Genomic DNA, 23,061 nt, shown 5'->3' on the forward strand with positions numbered 1-23,061 from the left:
CTGTCCTTCAATAGAAGTTCATAATATTCTTTCTTATACATTTTTTCATTGATTAACTGCTTAGGAACTTACTAGTTTTCATTGATAGGTTAATGGTAGATCTTTTTCAGGAAAACTTCTAGTTTTGTGGCAGTGTAAGGGAAGTAAATTTTTTGATTTCTCATAAAAATATATTTTATAGCTTCCTTTCTGAAAATTCTTCGTACTACTAAAAACTTTTCATTTGATTTTATAAGTTGCACAGATATCACCTGAAAGAGTGAAAGTTTTCTTGACTCAATCTTTAAAATAGCCATTTTATTTCTTTTTTTTTAAGTTTTTTAAAAAAATATTTATTTTTATTTTTGAGAGAGAATGAACAAGGAAGAGGCAGAGAGAAGGAGAAAGGATTTGAAGCAGGCTCTGTGCTGTGAGTGGAGAGCCTGATGCGGGGCTCAAACTCAAACCATGAGATCATGACCTAAGCCAAAGTCAGAGGCTTAACCGACTGAGCCACCCAGGTGCCCCTAGTCATTTTATTTCTTTTCTCTGTTTTATTGGACCACACACAATCACTTGTTATATTGAATAATAATTATGAGGATCTTCTGATAAGTTCTTGATTTTCCCATGAATTCTTTTACGTTTCATTGTTAAGTAGAATATTATTTGTTCTAGGTTTCTGAGACTTCTAGTTGTTTTTATTAGACATGGAGGTTGAATGATATAAAACAATTGTTCATCGTCTATTAAAATGAATATATTTTTCATCTTTAAGCAATTAAGGAGATTCTGTTGATAAGTCTTTCTAATATTGAGCTATAATTTTATTGATAATAAACCCTTATATTTTTACATTATTTTATTACACTACAAAATATATCATTTACTACTATTTTAGCATTAAAATTTTTTTTAATGTTTATTCATTTTTGAGAAAGAAACAGAACGTGAGCAGAGGAGAGAGAGAGAGAAAGGGAGACACAGAATACGAAGCCGGTTCCAGTCTCCGAGCTGTCAGCACAGAGCTTGATGTGGGGCTTGAACTCATGGACTGTGAGATCATGACCTGACCCAAAGTCAGACACTGAACCAACTGAGCCACCCAGGCACCCCAGTTTTAGCATTTTTTACCACTATTCTAATAAGTGGGATTAGCCTAGATATATAATTTCTTTTCATTTTTACAGAGTTATAGTAACCTTGGTATGAATGTGTTAAATAATTTGATTTTTTTTCAGTATTTTGGATCCATATATTACATTTTTGTGTAAATATATAATCTATAAAATCCATTATATATAAATTTGTATTGCACTTTGTTTATGAAACCCCCAAGGCCTGGCATTAATGTAGACATAGTGCTTTGATTAATTTTTCAATGGATATGGTTTGGAGTTTTATTCCTTTTTATCCCAACTGGTATGAGTTTTGGTAATACATGTTTGTTCTAGCAAAACATCCAGTTTATTTATCATTTTAATATGTGTAGATATTTGTGTATACACACATATACAAATATCTACACATACTATTTAAGCATATAATTTTTAAAATTTCTATGAGGTAGCTATTTCTCCTTTTTTTACTCCTAATATTTATGTCTTTTATCCCAATTTGAATGGAAATAGTTGTCTGTATCAGCAATATTTTTTTAAGCTTTTTAAAACTTATTTCTGAGAGAGAGAGAGACACACACAGCATGAGCAGGGGAGGGTCAGAGAGAGAGGGAGATACAGAATCTGAAGCAGGCTCAGGCTCTGAGCTAGCTGTCAGCACAGAGCCCAATGTGGGACAGCGTGACCTGAGTCGAAGTGGGGCACTTAACCGACTGAGCCTCCCAGGCACCCCATGTATCAGCAATATTTTTAAAGAAGTCACTGCCTTTAATTAACGAAGCCTACTTTTTCTTTTCTGATATAATTATTTTTAAAATTTGTATTTAAATCCAAGTTATTATATAGTATAATAATGGTTTTTGGAGTAGAACTTAGTGATTCTTCACTTCGTGTAACACCCAGTGCTTCTCCCAGCAAGTGCTCTCCTTAATGCCCATCACCCATTTAGCCCATCACCCCACCCCCCTCCCCTCCAGCAGGCCTCCGTCTGTTCTCTGTACTTAAGAGTCTGTTATGGTTTGCCTCCCTCTCTGTTTTTACCTTATTTTTCTTTCCCTTCCCCTATGTTTATCTGTTTTGTTTCTTAAATTCCACAAATGACTGAAATTAATGGTATTTCTCTTTCGCTGAGTGATTTTGCATAGCATAATACATTCTAGATTCATCTACATTGTTGCAGATGGCAAAACTTCATTCTTTTTAATCACTGAGTAATACTCCATTGCATATATATACCGTATCTTCTTTATCCATTCATCAGTTGATGGACATTTGGGCTCTTTCCCTAATTTTGCTGTTGTTCATAGTGCTGCTATAAACATTGGGGTGCATGTGCCCCTTTGGGTTTTTTTTAAATTTTTAATGTATTTATTTTTGAGAGAGAGAGAGAGACACAGGGTACAAGTGGGGGAGGGGCAGAGAGAGAGACATACACAGAATTTGAAGCAGACTTCAGGCTCTGAGCTGTCAACACAGAGCCCGACATGGGGCTCTAACTCATCAACCATGAAATCATGACCTGAACCGAAGTCAAATGCTTAACCAAGTGAACCACTCAGGCGCCCCTGCATGTGCCCCTTTGAATCAGCATTTTTGTATCCTTTGGATAAATACCTAGTAATGCAGTTGCTGGGCCTTAGGGTAGCTCTGTTCTTAACTTTTTGAGGAATCTGCATACTGTTTTCCGGAGTGGCTGCACCAGTTTGCATTCCCACCAACAGTGCAAAAGTGTTCCCCTTTTTCCACATCCTCACCAACATCTGTTGTTGCCTGAGTTGTTAATTTTACCCATCCTGACAGGTGTGAGGTTGTATTTCATTGTGGTTTTGACTTGTATTTCCCTAATAATGAATGATGTTGAACATCTTTTCATGTGTCTATTAGCCATCTGGATGTCTTCATTGGAAAAGTGTCCATTCATGTCTTCTGTCCATTTCTTCACTGGATTATTAGTGTTTTGGGTGTTGAGTTTGATAAGCTTTTATAGATTTTGGATACTAACCCTTTATCTGAGGTCTTTATTCAGGTCTTTCATCCCTTTTGAGTTTATTTTTGTGTATGGTGTAAAAAAAAAGTAGTCCAGGTTCATTCTTCTGCACATTGCTGTCCAGTTTTCCGAACACTATTTGCTAAAGAGACTGTCTTTTTTATTGAAGCCTACTTTTTCTATTGTGTTAATTTATTTAATCTTTATTTTTTCATTCATTCTTGGTCTTGTATATTTTTTTCTAGTCTCTTGGATTATAAACATATTTATTTTTGATCTTATTTAGATTTAATGCTAAGAATTAATCTCTGAATAATACTTTAGCTTTTATCATGGATTTTTGGAATTTATTGTTCTTATTGTCTAACATTTAGCTTATAATTTCACATGTGATTTAATTTTTTATCTAAGATATCATTGGAATGCCTTTAAATTCACATTTGGATAGATTTTGTAATTATTATTATATGTTTTATTTTAAAATTGATTGCATATTTGTCAGTGAATGTGACTTATTTAAGTTTATCTCTAGGGTATTGGGTATTTACTGAAAGGAAAAAAATACTAATTCAAAAAGATAAATGCGCCCCTGTGTTTGCAGAATTATTTACAATAGCTAAGATATGGAGCCAACACAAGTGTCCATTAATAGATGAATGGATAAAGCAGATGCAGCATATATGTATACAATGGAATGTTACTCCGCCATAAAGAAGAATGAGATCTTGCCATTTGCAACAACGTGGGTGGGCCTACAGGGTATAATGCTAAGTGAAATAGACAGAGAAAGACAAATACCGTGTGATTTCAGTCATCTGTGGAATTTTAGAAACAAAACTAATGAACAAAATTTAAAAAAAGAGACAGAAAACCAGACTCTGAAGTACAGAAAACAAACTGAGGTTGCAGAGAGGAGGTGGGGGGGATGAGTGAAATAAAGGGGATGAGGAGTACATTTACCTCGACGAGGACTGAGACATATATAGAAGTATTGAATCGTTATATTGGATACCTGAAACTAATAGAACACCATGTGTTAATTACACTGCAGTTTCAAAAAAATGTGTAGTTTTGGAGAATTTAGTAAGATGTAGATTTATCAGTTCTGATCTCAGGTACAGAAGAGGAAGAAGGGGAACCTTACTGTCTGTATTGACTCAAGGCAACTTTTGTACATCGAGGTATAACACACACACACTCAGACCTTGAGGAAAAAGGAAGCAGCCAGTCAGGAAGGTCAGAAACATTCCTGTAAGTAATGAACATGGAAAATGTTTGGTATGGTGTTTCTGTAATGTGAAGGAAATAGCGTACTGTCAAACTCTAGTTTTGAGAGAACTCTAGCAGATAGTGCCAACCTTTCACAGGTTGGAATCTAAAATCATCATCCCCCATAAATGATACTCTCCAATCCCAGTGCTGCGTGATTCACTGGCTGGAAAATGTCGCCGCTCCTTACCAGGCGGAGCCCAGCCTCTGGTGGTCAGTCAGCCACATGGGGAAACGGTAGGGTCTGTTATGGAGAAGCAGAGGAGGTGTGTTTTAGGTAGGAATGGTAATAATGTTTGAAATAGATTAAAATAACTAGTAAAAATTTAAAAATGATGCTAGTGTTAGTATGTTTAATAGATGAATGGATGATTTAAAACTATAAATACCAGGGGCGCCTGGGTGGCTTAGTCGGTTAAGCGTCCGACTTTCGCTTGGGTCATGATCCCGCGGTTCGTGGGTTCGGGCCCCGCGTCGGGCTCTGTGCTGACTGCCAGCTCAGAGCCTGGAGCCTATTTCAGAGTCTGTGTCTCCCTCTCTCTCTGACCCTCCCCTGCTCACGCTGTCTCTCTCTCTCTCTCTCCTAGAAATAAATAAAACATTAAAAAAAAAAAAAACTATAAATACCAAGCACCTAGCCTTTTCAGTCAACCTACTTCAAAACTCAAGGTCCATTTATTGGCAGGTTTATCTTCCTTTTTCATTCTTACCATATCATTCCTCTGCTTTAACACATGAATGTTCTTTTGTTTGTTCTGTTCTGTTTTGGTTTAACCCATATGGGAGTCTCAGCTCCTCTACCTGGCTTTCTGAGCCTTCCATCATTTGAGTTGACTGTCTTGACTAATTTATTTCTCAGATTTTTATAATACCTTGCCTCAACTGCTGGCAAACCAGTCTCTCCACAATTCAAGGGTTGCTGAAATGTTTCAGGTGTTTCCGTACCTGAACTTTCTAACTCCATTGCAGCCCTGAAGGCCTTTGCCAGCCTCCTCTGGCTCTCTCAGTCCTTTCCCTCAAGCTTTGAATTCCAGTGCCAGTTTATCCACCTCTGGGTGAAACCCTTCCAGGCGGCACCTCTTCCCTCTCCATTACCCTCCAATAAACACACAGTTGTAGAAATCAGCTCTGAACAGTGGCTTGATTCTTTTTTAATAATGTTTTATAAATGTTACTCTGTAGTCCTCATTATGAATAGCTCAAGAGCAGGGATCACCGTTTAAACTTCTGCCTCCTCCAAGACAGTCCCACAGTCGTTTACATTACAAAGGGCAGGCATGCCTTCTGGCCAGTAGGTTGGCCTCAGGCCAAGCAAACCAACTCTGCAGGTGGACCCTTCTCTACTTCACAGATTAAGAAATTGGCATTTAGTAGGCTTTAAGCATCCCAAACCATCAGTTTCAGACTGTAAATAAATGTCTCTCCGTTTTCAAAACTGTTGTCTATCACAGGTGAGTCATTTAAAAGTTTGAGAAAGCATTTCTTTTTGGAAAACTTCCGAAGACCACTGAAAAGTGGTCCATATCATTTTAAGGATTTGAGTGTACAGATTAGTTTTGAGAGCCACCATAAATCTGATTGGCAGTCAGTTGTGTGGCTTTAGACCTTTTTATGTCTTTTCATTCTCCTACCAATTACAGTAATTGGGCATCCATGTTTTAATAATTGGCCGTGTATTTACATGATTTTTACACAATTACAAGTGTGTCACCTCCTTTGAGATAAAAAAGGAAAAAGAGCACACAAGTCTCAAAAATCTAGACTTCCCTTGTGTAATTCGTACATATGATAAAGGATCTTTCATGAAGCAGGTGTTCAGTTATTGCTAAATAAATATGAGAATAAAAGAAATAACATCAGGCTCTGGAAAAAATGAATAGACTTTATATTGAATAGTACCATAAAAGATTGCTGATTGAATAGCAGATTTTCATCGTCACACACATTCAGAGATAATAACTCCCACATTAAAATTTATATTGGCAGAAATGGTAGACTTGTGTATAAATTTTTTTTTACCAGTACCCATCCAGACTTGAGCAGGTGACTTGTTTCATGGGGCTTTAGAAAGATACTCAGCTTCTGACAATATCGCAGGGGAGGGCGATGCTTTGGCAGGATCTCAGTGAAGAAAGCAGCAAATTAGAAACTGAACTAGAAAGCATATTTAGGCTTTTGGTAGTTACTCTCACTCTGTATTTTGTTGTGAAGGAATTAATATGTTGATTGTCAAGAGTAGCCAACCCTCATATTGTGCTCAGTGTGTATCAGATATTGTTTGATGTAATTTATACAGGAAAAGTCACTTAAAATTCATAATAACTCTTTGAATGTTCTATTACCATCTTCATTTTATAGATTAGCAGACTAAGCAATAGAGAACTCAAGTGGCTTGCTCAAAGTTGCACAGTAAGTCGGGGAGCCTGGATTAGAATCCCAGCAGTTTGGTCCCAGGGTCCTTTCTGTTAGCCATGTAGCTATGTCATCACCTGGAATTCTTTTTTTAAGTTTATTTATTTATTTTGAGAGAGTTTTGAGAAAGAGAGAAGGAGCATGGGTGCAAGTGGGGGAGGGGCAGAGAAAAAGAGAAGGGGAGAGAGAGAATCCCAGTCAGTCTCCACACTGTCACACTGTCAGTGCAGAGCCCGATGTGGGGCTTGAACTTACGAACCATAAGGTCATGACCTAAGCCTAATTCTGATGCCTAACTGAGCAATCAAAGTGCCTCCATCACCTAGAATTTAAGCCCAAAATGTGTGGCTGCTGCACCAAAAATAATAAATACTGCAATTGGCAAACTAGGTGACATCAAGCATTGTAATTTCTACATGTTAGGAAGGATATGAACAGCAAATTCTCCAGAGCTAAGAAGACATAGTTACTTTGACCTTGACACAGTTCTCCTTTGAGAAGCCTGTGTGAGCTATACAGGTCTGGATTGAACACAGGAGCAGGAAATGAGGTGCAGGCCCTGTATGAAAGCAAGAATCTCTTGGTGTAAAAAGAACTTTTGTAAACTGCAGAACGTAAACCAGATCGAGATGTGAGGCAGCCCGTGCTTATATGATAAAATGTCTTCCCTTGTTTCACAGTCCATACTGGAGACCATTCCAGCTCTCCCAGTTCATTCCAATGGATCTCCAGACCCTGGACCATCAGTTCAGAATGCAGTGAGTGGTGAGTGACACCTCCTTCTCGATGGGACTTAGGCTGTGTCTTCTTGCTTTTGTTCTGGCACTCAGTACACTTGGCAGTAACTTTGCCAGGGCAGAGTGTTTTTCTTTCCATTTTGGTTCTGTCACTCCAGCACCCACTCCCTGCCAGCTCCAAACACCCCATTCTGTCACACCAGCCAAAATTAATTGAGCCAAATTGGAAGCAGAATCTTTTTCTCCTTCACCACCATCACATCATTTAGAAAGTACTCACTTGGGTTGTGTCTTTGATTTGAGATCTGTTTCACAAGTAATCTGGATCTGCTTAATAGTTGCAAGTGGGCCAGGAAGTAGGATACTTCCAGAAATCTCTGCTTATGCTCAAGTGTAAGCAGCACCAGAGAAGCTCATGACACACAAGGTTACAGACTTAGCTTCTAATTGGGCCTCTTCCACTTGAGTGTTGGGCATGCCTCAGGGGCTCAGTACGGAATCCAAAATCCTCCTTCGAGGCCCTACTCTGGTGAGTCCTTGACCTTTTCCCTAAATATGTACCTCTTCTTGTATACAACAGGGATTCACACTTTCAACATTAACTTCAAAATTCAAATGAGTTGGGGTGATGAAAATGTTCTGATATTTGTTATTCAGTTCAAGTCACGCCTCTAAAAGGTAAAACTCTACTTGGGTGGTTTGTTGATTTGGAGCACTGTAATCACCACTCTCCAAAACCTCTGTGTATAAAGCTGTAAGAAGTTAGAATATTCTTTAACAATCCATCTTCTTCCACTTTAAATGCAAGCCTCCGTATGAGGAGTGAAAATCAAAACTCCCCCTTCGCCATTTCCTAATTTTTTACTGCATCCATTTACTGTATTTTTGATTAGTATTTCAGCTCAGAACTTTACAATCTGTTGATTTGCAAATTTCTCCATTTAGTTTTTAAAGTAAGATTCTTTGGGTCTTCTAGTGTTTCTTTTTGTTGTTATTCCTTTTGTCCTGTTTGGTTGTCCTTTGGTCCCTGTCTATAGAAGAGGGTAGAAGAGATGAGTTCTCTTTTTTGTAAACAAATTGGTCTTTGATTGCATATGAAAACTTTTCCCAAGCAACGAAAAAAGATGGCAAGTCAAAATCTTAGTCAGAAATCAGAGCTTAGGGTTACTCAGATGATTTCTGGATTCACTTGTTTTTGGTCAAGGAATCTATGGTCTTAAATTTTAGACTACCTCAAGGAAAATATTTATGTGGGACATTACTTGTCACCCATTGGGCTGTTTCTTCATAAACAGCACACAAGGTCAGGTAACCAAATTAAATCATAAGATTTTGGATTAATTTACCGGAACAACCTTGCAGTGAAGTCCAAATTGAATTTTAATACATCTTAAGAGACAAAAATCCCATAGTTTGGGAAAAAAAACAGTAAGAGAAGTGAATTTAGGCAGGAAGTCTCTGCCCTTCCTCCTTCTGCCTTACGCTTCTGCTTCCCCAGTAGGAGCAACATTGGGTTTAGATGGACGTAACTATATTATCATGGTAACAGAATTACCTCATTTGCGGGCTTTCCTCTAGTAATTCTCTAGTGCCTTTCATGAGGCAGAAAAAATCCAAGATTAAAAGCATCAGGTGAAATAGAAAGTTTGTTTGGATAATGACTACAGAAATTCATTCATAGGGAAGGAAATCTGATGACCCCACATTATCATTTAACTGAAATCTTCTGGGTGAGTCTGATGCTATTCCTTGGATGTAAACATTCTGACATGCTTATAAGTTAACTTATAAATATTTTGTGCTTATTTTATAGGAAATGATAGTGATTGATTAAATGACTTATAAAATATCATACATCTTTTTTTTTTAGATGACAATTATCTGGAAAAAAACATTCTACCAGAAACTGAAGAGCTGTCCTTCGAAGTATCTTATTCAGAAATGGTTACAGAGGCTCCAAAAAGAAACAAATTTAAGAAGTCAGATTTTAAGAAAGAGGACTTTGCTTTAACTGTATGTAAAAACTTTCATGATTATTCTGATAACTTTCTGTGACTTTTCCATGGGACAAACTAGTATTTAAAAAATAAATAAATAAATAAAAACATCTGTGTGTGGAGGGAGAGGACAGGCAACAGTGTTGTATAACACCAGGGCACCATTTATTGTGCAGTGCACAGCCTGCCTGGCTGTCCCTGGCAAGACTGGGTTGAGGAAGAGTTATGAGGGTGTATGCTTGAATACTGTTTTACAGAAGAAATAGGATTTCCTGGCTTGTGTGCTTTCACACACTTTATATTCTTACTTATAGGTTAGTGCAGATTCTAACTGTACACCTACTTGTGCCTCTAGAAGCCACACATCAGAAGAGGGCACTGAAGAAAGTCACAGTCATTCAATAAGAAGTGAGCACTTACGGGGCAGGCACTAAAAATTCATCAAAAATAGACTCAAGAGTTTATATTGTTATTATGGAATAGGCAGGTAGAGCTATAGACTTCATTATGCTGAAAGCCTCAGTGTGTGTGTGTGTGTGTCCAGGATGTTCTATCCTGAAAGCCCACTACCACAGCTATGTTACAGTGATCTATTGGCTATTCAATAAATGGATTTGTGAAACGTTCATGATGTAGAGCCCTGAATATTCTGTGGTGATCAGAGCTGGAGGCATGATGAGCAGGGCTCAGGCAGTTTCAGGGCTAAGGGAATGGGTCACATAAAAACTGGCAGAGCCTTTGCCTAGGCAGCCTGGGCCATTCCCAGACAACTACCCCATGATGGAGGAGAGCAAGAGGGCAGGGCAAGAACTGAAAGGCTCGCTGAGTGCCCTCTAGTAGCCTGATGGTGTATTAGGTATCCTCATTGTAATCATCCTGGACTGCTCCCATTTTACAGCTGAGAAGACTGAAGCCCATGGGGCACCTGGGTGGTTCAGTCGATTAATAATAATCTGACTTCAGCTCAGGTCATGATCTCACGGTCCTTGAGTTTAAGGCCCGTGTCGAGCTCTGTCCTGACAGCTCAGAGCCTGGAGCCTGCTTCAGATTCTGTGTCTTCCTCTCTCTGCCTCTCCCCCACTCACACTGTCTCTCTCTGTCTCTCAAAAATGAATAAATGTTAAAAAGGAAAAAAGAAAACTGAGGCCCAAAGAAGTTAAGTAGTATATCCAAAGCCCCTCTCAATAAGTAGGAAATAGAAAGAGGATTTAAACCTACGTATGTCTGACTCCAAAACTCCTCCTGGTCCCTAAGCAGTTTCCATGTTCGAGGGCACAGGAGTATTCCGGGGCAAAAAGGAAATCCAGTGGAACTCTGGTTTCCGGGAGGCCCTCCTAATCTTTCGAGGATCATCCAGGAGAGGATGCTGGCCCCCAGTTCCCTCATCCAGGCTGTCTGTCTGCTTCTGAGATTTGGGTCATCTGGGGTGCAGGTCAGTTTCCAATGAAGAACTTTGCATGGGATTTAGCAAGTGGTCACTCCATGAATAATTGCAGTTCTGGTCTCTATTGTTGTTGCTGTCTATTACCCTTCTGTGGGGCCTTGGTCTCAGAAAGAGGGTAAAACAGCCAAGCTTTATAAGACAAAGTTGCCCCAAACCACATTCTGCATTTTGTTGTTTTAATTTTAAAATACTTGAGGTTCCACAGAACAATTGTTAACTGAATGAACGAGTGAATGTCTGAGTGGCTGGTTTCAAAACCTCAAGAAAGCTCTATTTGAGGGAGTCCCTATGGAGCATGTGCAAAGCCTTGTAATTCAAATAACTGGGATTTTTCTACTTTAGCATTTTTTTTTCAATAGCAGGTTTTTTTGAGAGCAAAGCATGCTTGTGGCTATTATAGGAGAACAATCTCTCCCTTAAAAGATCTTATTAGAGTCTTCAGAGTATTTCTGGACTGTCGAAGACTTTTTGTTGTCATTTTACTGTTTCGTATTGCGGAAAGGGAGAATATAGCAATATCATTGTCTCAAAACCAATAGGATGATTATTTGGCACTTTCGATGTATTTTCCCTTGTTAGGAACATTTGGAGTCCTCTCCATTTGATTTTCCAGGTAGAGTAACTGCTGTCTCAGCAGGCATATGCAGTGAGATTCAGTAGGGAGACTCCTTTGTCTTTTAGGGTTTGCAGAAGAGCATAGGTAGCACCGGATGGAAGGACTGATGGCCCCCCCACCCCCAAAAATATGTCAAAAGTTCTACTGGGCGCTCTTAGCTGTTGTGCCTTATGTGCCTGGGTCATATGTGCCCATGGTAGGTACATTCCCCGTCTTGCCTGGGACGTCAGGTCACGACACAGGATGTCTATTTGAGAAACCAGTTTTCATGGCTGTGATGACAAGGCTATATAGTACACTTCAGCCCATGGCTTTATTCCTAACGAAGCACAGGAGCGTTCTGCAGACGTTCTAAACACCATTCATAATCTTCTGTGATGCAGCTTGCTCCTCACAGATTTCTTACAAATAGCATGTTTGCTCTACAGATTTAGGATGTCCAGGCGGTGTTTGGATGAAGGGGTAATACTTTTGCTTTGCCATAAAAAATAAATATCCTCCATGTGTATTCTAGAAACTAATTGTCCAGAAAACCAGATTCGGCCTAACTGAGGCAGGAGACCTGTCTGCCGAAGATATGAAGAAGATCCGTCATCTGTCTCTGATCGAACTGACTGCCTTTTTTGATGCCTTTGGAATCCAACTGAAAAGAAACAAAACTGAGAGAGTTAAAGGACGAGGTAGTTGAGACCGGTTTCTTCTGATTTTAATGCTTTGGCACACTGGAGTAAGATAGCGCTTTTCTGATTCTTTTTTCCTTTCTTTCTTGCCCATTTTACAACGAAGACAATGGGATATTTGGAGTTCCGCTCACAGTCCTGTTGGACAACGACCGAAAGAAGGACCCTGGAGTGAAGGTCCCGCTCGTTTTGCAAAAAGTGAGTGAACTGTAAATGAATGGGGAAAGGATAGAGCCTCATGTGGGCAGTTTGGTACCTATAAGCCCACTGGTGAATTCTCTTTTAGATTTAGAGACACTGAAGCCCTCTTAGGCCTCAGGCCCTTGGTGATTTTCAGCGTTCCTTATGCATCTGCATAGCATCCCCACAGCGCTGGGTCCAGTTTGCCTTGCTGTGAACTTGTGGAGCCTGTGATACTGTCTGACCGTAAAGCATTGGGCGACAGACACAGATGCTCTCTACATGGCTTCCTTGTGTTATGTCTTCTCCAGTAGTTTCTAAAGATTACGTGTCTATGTTGTATGTTAGTATTTAATTATTCTCTCTGGAATACAAGTTGACCATTAATTATCAGCTATACATTTACTAATTATACAAGTATTTGCTGAGCTGTCTCACAGGGTGGGTGTTTTTAAATATGTATATGTAATCATTTAAATGAATTCGCCAACCAAAACTTAATAAAGCCTAAAAATCAGCTTTCCTGGTGGTTTTTCAGGTATGACTAGGAAGATAGGGTATATTTAGACAACAAAGAAGTTTGGTAGAAGGGAGTTTTGAAAAATAATATTATCTGAACTGTCATCTGCCAATATCTCTGGGACCATAATTGCCCAATAGTTGGTTTGATTTTAAGCCATATGTTGTTCTATAGCTGACAACTTACATTGGTTTACCCAAGTATGCATCTATTCAACAGTGACATCCAGTGGCACATTTAAAATTCCAAGCCCTAAACACAAGTCTTGTTGCATTTTAGATTGAGTTTATAAGTAGCATAGTAAAATAATTGACTGAGGAAACATATACTTATTTTATTCACCATAACAATGCTATGACCTTTTATTGTGTACTGTCTGAACTTTGTTGTCAATGCCTCAGATTGAGCTACTCCTGAAGTCAGGTGACTCATTGCTGCTGATGGAGAAGGGGGATGCGACGGGAGAGCTAAAGGGTGCTGGCGACACACCAGTGTGCACAGGAGCTTTGTAGGGCGCCTCCCCTGCCTGGGTGCCATCCATATCCTAGCACGGGGAGTCAGCAGCAAGCAGCAAGCAGCCAGAGGGGATTGTGTTTCTTCTCCCTTCTACTGCTGAGGCCACCGAGGCACAGAAGGAGGAGATACCTTACCCTTGAACATGCAGCCAGCAAGGAGGAAGGGCGAGAGGGAGCACAGTGTACTCCCACAGCCGAAGTCCATGGTGACACTAAGATTTTTCTTTCCTTCCTTGAATTAGAACTAGAGTTATGACCTCTGTCCTCTGTGTAAAGGACACAATTTGAAAACAATACATAAAAAATCTAAGACTGCGAAGATTCAACACATGAATTTATATTATTGTGTAGATGCAAAAACCTAGCACAAAACTTAGCAAATGGAAGGTACATAATAAATGCTACTTCAACTCAATTTTGATTTATGTCATGTTAGCAACTCAATAAATGTTAGCTATTACTCCCCTTGTGGTCAAGAGTTCCTCATTGAAGACAGCTATAGGTATTATTCGTCTACTCCTACAGGAGCGTCTTTTTTATGGACGTATTTCTTTGGCCTAAATATCCATTTCTCTCCATATCCTATGAGAACTACCTTAGTTCCAGGCACCATCATTTCTTGAAGGGAAAATAGCAGAGACTCTGGGTCCTCCTTCTGCTGTGTGAACATGGGCGAGTTATTTACCCTTTCCACGCCTTAGTCTCCTCAGCAGTCAGATGAGGTATGGTTAGCACCTGCCTCATAGGATCAGTGTGAGGATTACATGGGCTAATAGATGCGAAGTGCTGAGAATGGGGTATCTGACACAGTTAAGTGCACAATAAATGTTAGGTATTATTACTACTTTCACAACATCGTCATCATCATCATCATCATCGCCATGGGTACTCATGAGAGGTGTAAACGTTTACAGTTTCTACCTCCTTGGTCATATCGGTAGGATTCCTATAGTCTCTCAGCTAAAGTGGTTTGCATCTAATAATAGCAAATTTAGAATCTTTCCCATTGGTGCACCTGCAGAAAGAGAGAGCAGTTAGATCTTAAATTGGGCAAGTGGCCTCGTACTTTAGTGGTCAGCAGCACAGGCTTGAGAGACAGTGCCATTACTCTTGAGGTTGGTTTTGGGAAAGCCACAGGAGGTTCTCACTCTCCACTTCATTTGCAAGTTGGAGGCCACTGTTGACTTCAGAGTCGGTTGTAAACAATGAACAAAGCATTCAAGTATGAGCCACATATACATGCATGGTAATTTATTGATTGTTGTCACCATCATTATTATTTCAGATGTTTATAATTATATGGAGGTATTTATTTTTATAACTTATCATTGTTTTCTAGTTTTTTGAGAAAGTCGAGGAATCAGGCCTGGAATCTGAAGGAATTTTTCGACTTTCCGGATGCACTGCCAAAGTCAAGGTACTGAAGATTTTCTCTTTCTCGTTAGAGATCTAAGCCAACTGGACCTGGTTCAGACAGGCCCTAGGGAGCAAGTCCGTTGTTGTTGTTGTCGTTGCTGTTGACAGTAGGACCACTTGGTCCTATCTCATGTTCCTGGATATCTATAATTAAATGTATATCCTTTTAAATTAAAACAACAACAATAAAAAACCAACAACAGCGAAACAACATACCAATTCACCATCAAAAACTGCCACTTATCTTTCTTTAGTTTGGAAAAGTTGAACTGTCCCAGCATTGTTTTCTGGGTTAAACATTTTAGTTGGCTGTGTTCCTCTCAGTCATGGAATTCACCAACCCAACGTTACATGAGCCCTGTTTCCATTGTCAGTTGCTTTGAACTGAGAAACATTCTTCGGCTTTTCATGGACGTCCTTATAAGAATGTGTAGGAATAGTGCTCACCACTGGGATAGTCACTCAGCCCAGTTCCATTCAAGGTTATGTGAATTTCTACATACAGAACCACGCGGGGAGTGTGATCCTTTGGCTTTGCTTTCTTACTTCTATATGGTGGCCAACTGTACAGTGCCGGAAGGAGAGAATCACTGAAAAACTTTCTTATAAATTTCCAGTAAGCCCTTCCACTTGGTCTGTTGGCGGGGGTGCATCACAAGAAGGAGTCCCACTCTTCTCAGACCGTTCCCTGGCCGTGAGAACCTGAGCAGTTTTAAACAATCAGTCCTTGAGTAAGAAAGCCTCAAGATGAGGGAAAAGTTAACTTGGTTGCAGCATGTAGATGTGGAAGAGTATCTCTTCATTAATTCACTTTAGCATGTGTTTTGGTCAATCCTATTTGTATCAGAGACATCAGAGTTTTTATTTAGAGGTGCCATGAGCTGTTTTTGTCAGTGGAAACTGAAAGTAAACCAGTTGTGTCTGTTGGGAGATACTGAGACGGAGTCAGGAGTGGAAGAGGGTTCCCTGCACGTAGAGCTGCTGCAGGGATGGGCAGGCTGCGCTTCAGACCAGCTGCAGGGCTGATGCTGTCCTTCCCTGTCGCCCCACCTGGCCGAGGGGCCAGGTGCCAGCTCCCACACCACACTTGGTCGCCGCCAGGCTTCCTGTGAGGAAGGGGTGAGGCAGAAGAGCTGGTGTTTACTGCAGGGGCAGGGGAGGGGGATCGGCTGGCTGGGAGTCACCTGCATTATTTTATGCAGATAGCTTGTTTTGCAAGGGAGATCTGAGCAGTACACTATGTGACCCCCTGGGAATGGAGGGTGCTAAGTGCTGGCACAAGGTCATTTGAAAGGCAAGAAAAATCCTAATGGCTCCTCAAGATTTATTCTTTCTTTCTTTTTTTTTTAATTTTTATTTATTTTGAGAGAGGGAGAGACAGAACACAAGCAGGGGAGGGGCAGAGAGAGATTGAGAGTCCCAAGCAGGCTCTGTGCTGTCAGCGCAGAGCCTGACAAGGGGCTCAGTCTTGCAAACTGTGAGATCACGACCTGGGCTAAAATCAAGAGCCGGACACTTAACCAACTGAGCCACCCAGGTGCCCCAAGGTTTATTCTTCCTAAATTGAGTCTACTTTTTGTCTCAGGTTCTCAGGGGTATGGTTGTTATATGTACCCTGAATCAGAGAATGAAAGTGTTGTATCTGTAGGGTCAGAGAACCAAAGTGAAGTCAGGGAAACAAATTTCCTAGACAGAATTAGACTTCATTCCCCTAAACCTTTTCCATAATTGGGAATCTGCATCTGCACATTCTTCCTGGCCTGCGTATGTGTGTGTGTAAAACATAATGGAAATGATTTAAAACTCTCTTTTTTCAAAATAATCAAAAGGAGTCGACCGTACACAACATCTGTTGTGTGCACAAGTTTAAGCCCATAGCACAAGTTACTTTTCTTTAGCTAATCTTTGACTAGCTTACCAGAGGCTAATAATCCCTTCAAGAGTATTCTTATAGGCACATGCATTCCTGAACCACAGTTAGGGAAAAGTCCCTTTTCTCCCCTAATCGGTTTTATGTAGTTTCAGCCTATTTATTCCAGCTCTTATTAGTCTGAAAATGTAATCCAGATGTTTTCATGGTTTGAGCTCCAGAAAAACCAATGTGAAAGAAGTCTGGGCCAGTGAACAGAAACCAGGGAATATCGTAGTTAGAAAGACATTGTAACTTGATATATTAAAGGGGTCTTTATTTCTCTCCTTTGTTCAGGCTTTAAACTACTTTTGTAAATTCATCTGTTAGACTATTTTTCTAGGAATGTGCTTGGGGAAAGACAGTTAAAAAATTTAACCATTATAATTATCCTTGAATTGTGCCAAATGGATGACGCTAACACTAATGTATCATTATGAACAATCCAGGCCCAGGTTTTTACTTTCAGGGCCTGGTGAGATGAACAGGGATGCAGCCCTGGGGGGAAGCTGCTAGCTCTGACCGCACAGGGAACACAGCAGTGGAGCCCATTCCTGTATTTGAGGCCTCAGCTCATTTGGAACCAATTTAATGCTTTGGTGTTTCCAATGATTTTCTCTTCCAAAAATGACAGAAATTTGAGCCAAACACTGGGGAATACATTTTATGGAAGAAGGCAGACTGTTTGACATGCGAAGTTCTCTTTTTTTGCGACTAGCTGCTTTCAGTGTTTCATAATTATGTTACCTGGTCTGCTAGTTTCCCTTCCTGAGCTGGTTTTTGAAGCCAAAGGTGGGTCATTTGCATTTTCATAAAACTGCCTCCGAAATGGAAGCAGATTGTATATTTGCCCAGAGCAGATTTAAGGACGTGGCATCTGACCCCTGCCTAGTGTTCTCATTAACACTGGACAGAAAACATGACTTCTTTAAACTTTATATGCCTCCTGTCCTTGGCAAACTAAATCCAATGCCTGGTTTATACGGCTTCATATTTAACACCTTGGTGGAAATGTCAGCTCTGCCCCTCTGTCCCTCGGTTTGCTTTAGTCAAAAGGACGAGAGGACATTCTTTCTCTGTTTTGTTTATACTGGCCATCCAAACAAGAGGAAGAGATACTATGACGCAAACAACTGCATATGCATGGATTCCCCATAGTAATAACACTAAAGGTTATTACAGACCAAGAGGAGGGGGGTGTTATGAGCAGCCAGTATTTATTGAGCGTTTATTATGTGGCGAGCTCTCTCCCCTGAGCTTTACATTGTATGATCTGACTTAATCTCTATGAAGTCATTTTGGTATCTCTATAACACAGTGAGAAATGTGGGGGACAGACCTTAGAACTAGTCAGTTGTAGAATTGGGATGATAACCTAAAGGGTCTGGTCATAGAGCCTGTTCTTCGTGCTGGAGCCACATTGCCTCTTAAGCTACAGGGAACAGCTGACAGGTTAGAATGGTAGTCACGTTACGTTTCAGACAGCTTCCTATAGCAGAGGGATGTGGGAGACGAATTTGAATTATTCTGCTCTCGCTGGTGCTTCTGGTCTCCTTGAAATCTGTCTCTCCTTTGCTTTGTGTGGTGGTGGCGACAGGCAATGGATGGAAGACATTTGCTGCCTTCCCTGTCACAGCACCTCCGTCTACCTGTGATGTGGGATAGCAATCAGAGTCATCTTGGACTGTTAAGTCTCCTGAATAACCCGTCACTGATTCTTGAGAATTTTCTCTCACAGGCATTTCTTCAGTGCCGCCTATCCTTTCTGTCTTCTAGCTGCTTATCCAGGTTAGACCTCCATTTTTCAGAAATGGTGCCATGGCCCAGTAGTGAGTCTCCTTGCTTCTAGTCCGTTCCCCAGTCAGCACCAAGCTCTGTTCTCCTTCAAATCGCTTTCCCATCTGGTTGTCAGAAAAGATAAATCTCACCTTGTTGTTCTCTTGCTCAGACATGTTCCTTGTTGCCTCCTGGCCCACGGAATTAAATCCAGTCCCCCTGAGGGTCGGCTCTGGATTGTGCCCCAGCCTCCACTCTCTCTGTCTCCTTCTTGCCTGTGATGCTTCAACAACACTGAACTAATCGGAGCTCCCCAGACACGGTGGGTCTCCTTGCGTGTGAACCACTGCTGGAGCGCTTTCTGTTGCCTGGAGTACCCTTCTGTTTTCTCTTCCCTGGACAAGCTCCTCACAGACTCAAGACACGGCCTGAACAGAGTTGGATTCTCCTTTTTCATGGCTGCAGTGCATCCAGTATGTGCTCTGAGTTACATTGTGAGTTCACAAGACGGCCCCACTCAGTGGACCACAGGACGCCTAAAGGCAGAGAGTGGATCTCATGTGTCCTTCTCTTATCAGAGCCCAGTCTGTTCTCTACATCTCTTCTAGGAAGGGCTTTCTTTGTGTATTCAGTGCTTTACTGAAGTCTATTTATCAGCAAAGCATTGCTTCATTTGCTCTATTTTTCCTATTAGATTGAGAGCTTCTCAAGGACAAGAAAAAAAATCTCCTTTTGCTGTCATTAGGAAGGGCTAGAGGGTGGCTTGGAATGATGTCTGTCTCTGTAAGGAACATGTCCTGCCAGAGTGTCCCCAGGGTTGCGAACTCAGGGAGCCATGAGAGCGTTAGTGTCTGAGCTGGTTAGCAAGCAGCAGCTTGGTAGGGAAAGGTCGGACGCGCAGACCGACTCTGGCTGTGTCTGGCTCAGAGCACTCAATAAATAAAGCAGAGGCATCAAAGAAACTGAGGGTTTCCAGAGTTCTCTCTCTTTGGAGTAGTGTCAGTTGGGGAACTGACCACAGCGCCCTGGTGTTAATAGGCAAACTCTGTCTGTAGTCCAAGGGGCCAGTAGGAAATGAGTTTGACTTTGAAAAAGAATCATGGAGAATGGTGGCACTGATAATCAAAGGCATCAATAAGAAAAATGTATAACCCAACAAAAACGTAGGGAGGCTTCGTGACTTTTTTTTTCAAGTGTTTACACAGAGCTCCAAGCCTTAAGAAGGACTGGGCAGGCGTGCAAGCATGTGCAGGGCATGGCTTAACACTTGGCTCTAACTGCTCTGGGAGATGTCATTGATCTTCATGTTGCAGTGAGGTCAGAGTTCCTTTATGGGGACATTTTTCATTCTGTATGAGAACTAGCTGAGAGGCATACATTCTTGTTCTAATTTAGAAGTAGATGACAGGATGACAGAAAGAAGAGATTATGAAAAAAAAAAAAAGGGGGGGTGGGGGGAGTGAAGACTTTTGTCAAATCAGTACATTTGTCCTGTGGGGATAGGTGATTTTCTGCCAAAATCACAGAAACAAAAAACTCTGCCCTGAGTAAAAAAGGTTATATTTCTGCAGAATTAGTAAATTACTTCAAGACTAACATTATTCATTTTTTTAAGTTTATTTGTTTTGAGAGAGAGTGAGGGAGAGACCGTGCACACACATACGAGCGCATGGGGATGGGCAGAGACAGGGGAGAGAGAGAATCCCAAGCAGGCTCTGCACTGTCAGCACAGAGCCCAACCAGGGGCTCTATCTCATGAACCATGAGATCATGACCTGAGCTGAAATCAAGAGTGAGATTCTTCACCGACTGAGCCACCCAAGTGCCCCAAGATTAACATTATTCTTTTTTTTTTAAATGTTTGTTTATTTCTGAGAGAGAGAGAGAGAGAGAAGAGTGAAGGAAGGGCAGAGAGAGAGGTAGACACAGAATTCAAAGCAGGTTCCTGTGCTGATAGCTCAGAGCCTGACACAGGGCTCAAACCCACAAACCGTGAAATCGTGACCTGACCCGAAGTTGCACACTTAACCGACTGAGCCACCCAGGCGCCCCACATCAACATTGTTCTTAAAAGGTTTTAGAAGAATTCATTCAGAAATAGCTATTTCAGGTCTTTAATTATGTTGAAAAAGTAAGGCTTTGTAGATATTGGCTTTTCAACCTATTTACAAAAATAATTTATATAATGACAGTTTTTATAAAGGAAAAGGAGATCAGATGGTCAAAAATGCCTTGAATGTTGATTGTTTTTCTTGATTTTCAGCAATACCGTGAAGAACTGGATGCCAAGTTTACTGCTGATAAATTTAAATGGGACAGAATGTGCCACAGAGAAGCTGCAGTAATGTTGAAGGCATTTTTCAGAGAACTACCCACCTCTCTCTTCCCTGTGGAATATATACCTGCCTTCATCACTCTACTGGAAAGTAGGTGGAAGAAGTTAAGTGTGAATGGACTAGCATATCAGGTCAATAATGTGGCACACAGCAGAAGAAAGATGCGTAATCACATGTGGTCATAAGTGTACAGATTTGCTCTTTCCTGGCAGTGCTGGGTGAAGTACTGAGTTCAATGGTAAACAGTCATCTCTCTTCATATTTATATATTAAGTTTGGTAGATAAATTTTAGAGGGCTTTATAATTGTTAAAAGAGAAGATTGCTGCAAAGGCTAAGCTCTTGAGATTTGAATTCGTCTCAGCCATCTGTTAGCCGTGTAAGCAGCCTTTCTCAGCTTCATTGCTATACGTATAAATTCCGTATAATAATTGCTTGTCAGGGTTGATGTGGTTATTGAAAGAAGGCATCTAGAATAGTGCCTCGTGTGTAATAGTCCTTCCAAATATAGATGATCTCTCCCTTCTTTAAATCCAAGGCCCCAAGTTTGATGATGTGTAACACACAATATATGCTACACAGAAGGTGTTTTGTCTCTGAAAATTACAATATCACCATGGTGTTTTTGAAAATTACAGTCCCCTAGATTAGGCCTTGAGTGAGGAACTTGGATAAGAGCATGGAAACTGGAAAGTGTGTGTTGTATTTGGCAGTGAGGGAATAATTTGGCATGGTGTTAGCCTCAGGGTTGACTGTTGTAGAGATGTGACAAGAGAGGCATTTCGAAAAGTAGAATGGAGCTACATGTTGGGCACTTTGCCTGCTCACCGAGGAACTTGGGGGTCACAAGCCTAACTACGTACAAACCTTAAATAAATGGCAGTTCCACATGGATCGAAAAGGTCCAGGGACAAACAGAAAGGACACACCCCATATAAAGAGGTCGGCCACTGCCCAGCTCTAGATAATGGTTACCATGCGGGAGTGGGAGCCAAAATCCACACTCTAATGGGGAAACTGTTAATTTGAAAATATCAGCCACGAATTCAGATGTGAAAACACTGTGTGGCCTAACAGATGATATCTATATCTGCCAGTTTACAGCTTTCTGCAGGTTGACCGGAACGATAAGATCCTTAAAACCACCAGAAAGAAAATAATGGTCAGGTTCTAAGTTTTATGACAAAACTTGTCCTAAGGTTAGTAGGTTTTAAGTCTGTAAAAATTTTAAGTAAACCAGATTCATAAAATAATCCTTTGTGTCTTCAGAGAAGAGCATATGATAGGCAAGACATTTTTTTTTCTAAGCTTGAATTCACATGCCATCTGTGACCAGTATCTCTTTTTTTTGTATGAGGTAGTGTTTTGTTTTATGAGAGAAGTTCACAAAGAAAGAGAGAAGAGCTAGTTAGCGTCATTCTTTTTTTGTATTTTGTCAGTTCTAGAGTTTCTAGTTGGTAATTTTCAAAAACTGAAATATAATTAATACACAGTGTTATATTAGTTTCAGGTGTACAATAGAAATATTCAGTAATTCCATACATTTTTCAGCACTCATCATGATAAGTGTAGTCTTAACCCCCTTTATCTTTTTCACCCCTTCCCTGCCCACCCCACTCTGGTAACCACCAGTTTATTCTCTGTAAGAGTCTGGGTTTTTTGTTTGTCTCTCTTTTTCTTTGTTCATTTGTTTTGTTTCTTAAATTGCACATGAGTAAAATTATGTGACATTTGTCTTTCTCTGACTTTATTTCACTTAGCATTATATCCTCTAGATCCATCCATGTTGTTGCACATGGCAAGATTTTGGGTTTTTTTATGGCTGAATAATATTCCATTGTATGTATATACATACAAACATGGTATATATCGAATGTATATATACACACACATGCACACACATCTTTTATTGTTTTGTATTATATTTTATTTTTCACACCACATCTTCTTTATCCATTCATCCCTCAGTGGATGCTGGGGTTGCTTCCCTGTGTTGGCTGTTGTAAATAATGTTGTAGTAAACATAAGGGTGCACATATCTTTTTGGATTAGTGTTTTTATTTTCCTTGGGTAAATACCCAGTAGTTGAATTACTGGGTCATATGGTATTTCTATTTTCAATTTTTTGAGGACCCTCCATGCTGGTTTCCACAGTGCCTGTACCAGTTTGC

At 40.4% G+C, this 23,061-nt stretch overlaps 1 protein-coding gene across 6 annotated transcripts in view; it reads left to right on the forward strand.

Moving 5' to 3' along the window:
* ARHGAP28 (Rho GTPase activating protein 28) overlaps window positions 1-23,061 on the forward strand; it is a 223,163-nt gene that overhangs the window by 163,672 nt on the left and 36,430 nt on the right. For 5 of the 6 annotated variants that reach the window (XM_039218727.1, XM_039218725.1, XM_039218729.1 and 2 more), the window contains exons 6-12: window positions 6,712-6,762; window positions 7,446-7,530; window positions 9,373-9,515; window positions 12,074-12,239; window positions 12,346-12,437; window positions 14,794-14,871; window positions 20,819-20,981. In XM_039218727.1, coding sequence (XP_039074658.1) covers window positions 6,712-6,762; window positions 7,446-7,530; window positions 9,373-9,515; window positions 12,074-12,239; window positions 12,346-12,437; window positions 14,794-14,871; window positions 20,819-20,981 — 778 coding nt within the window. The remainder of the gene's footprint in view (window positions 1-6,711; window positions 6,763-7,445; window positions 7,531-9,372; window positions 9,516-12,073; window positions 12,240-12,345; window positions 12,438-14,793; window positions 14,872-20,818; window positions 20,982-23,061) is intronic. The other variant, XM_039218726.1, reaches the window with a different exon arrangement.

This window comes from Hyaena hyaena, unplaced genomic scaffold (assembly GCF_003009895.1).
Source record: "Hyaena hyaena isolate Hyena2069 unplaced genomic scaffold, ASM300989v1 scaffold_777, whole genome shotgun sequence".
Taxonomy (NCBI): Eukaryota; Metazoa; Chordata; class Mammalia; order Carnivora; family Hyaenidae; genus Hyaena; species Hyaena hyaena.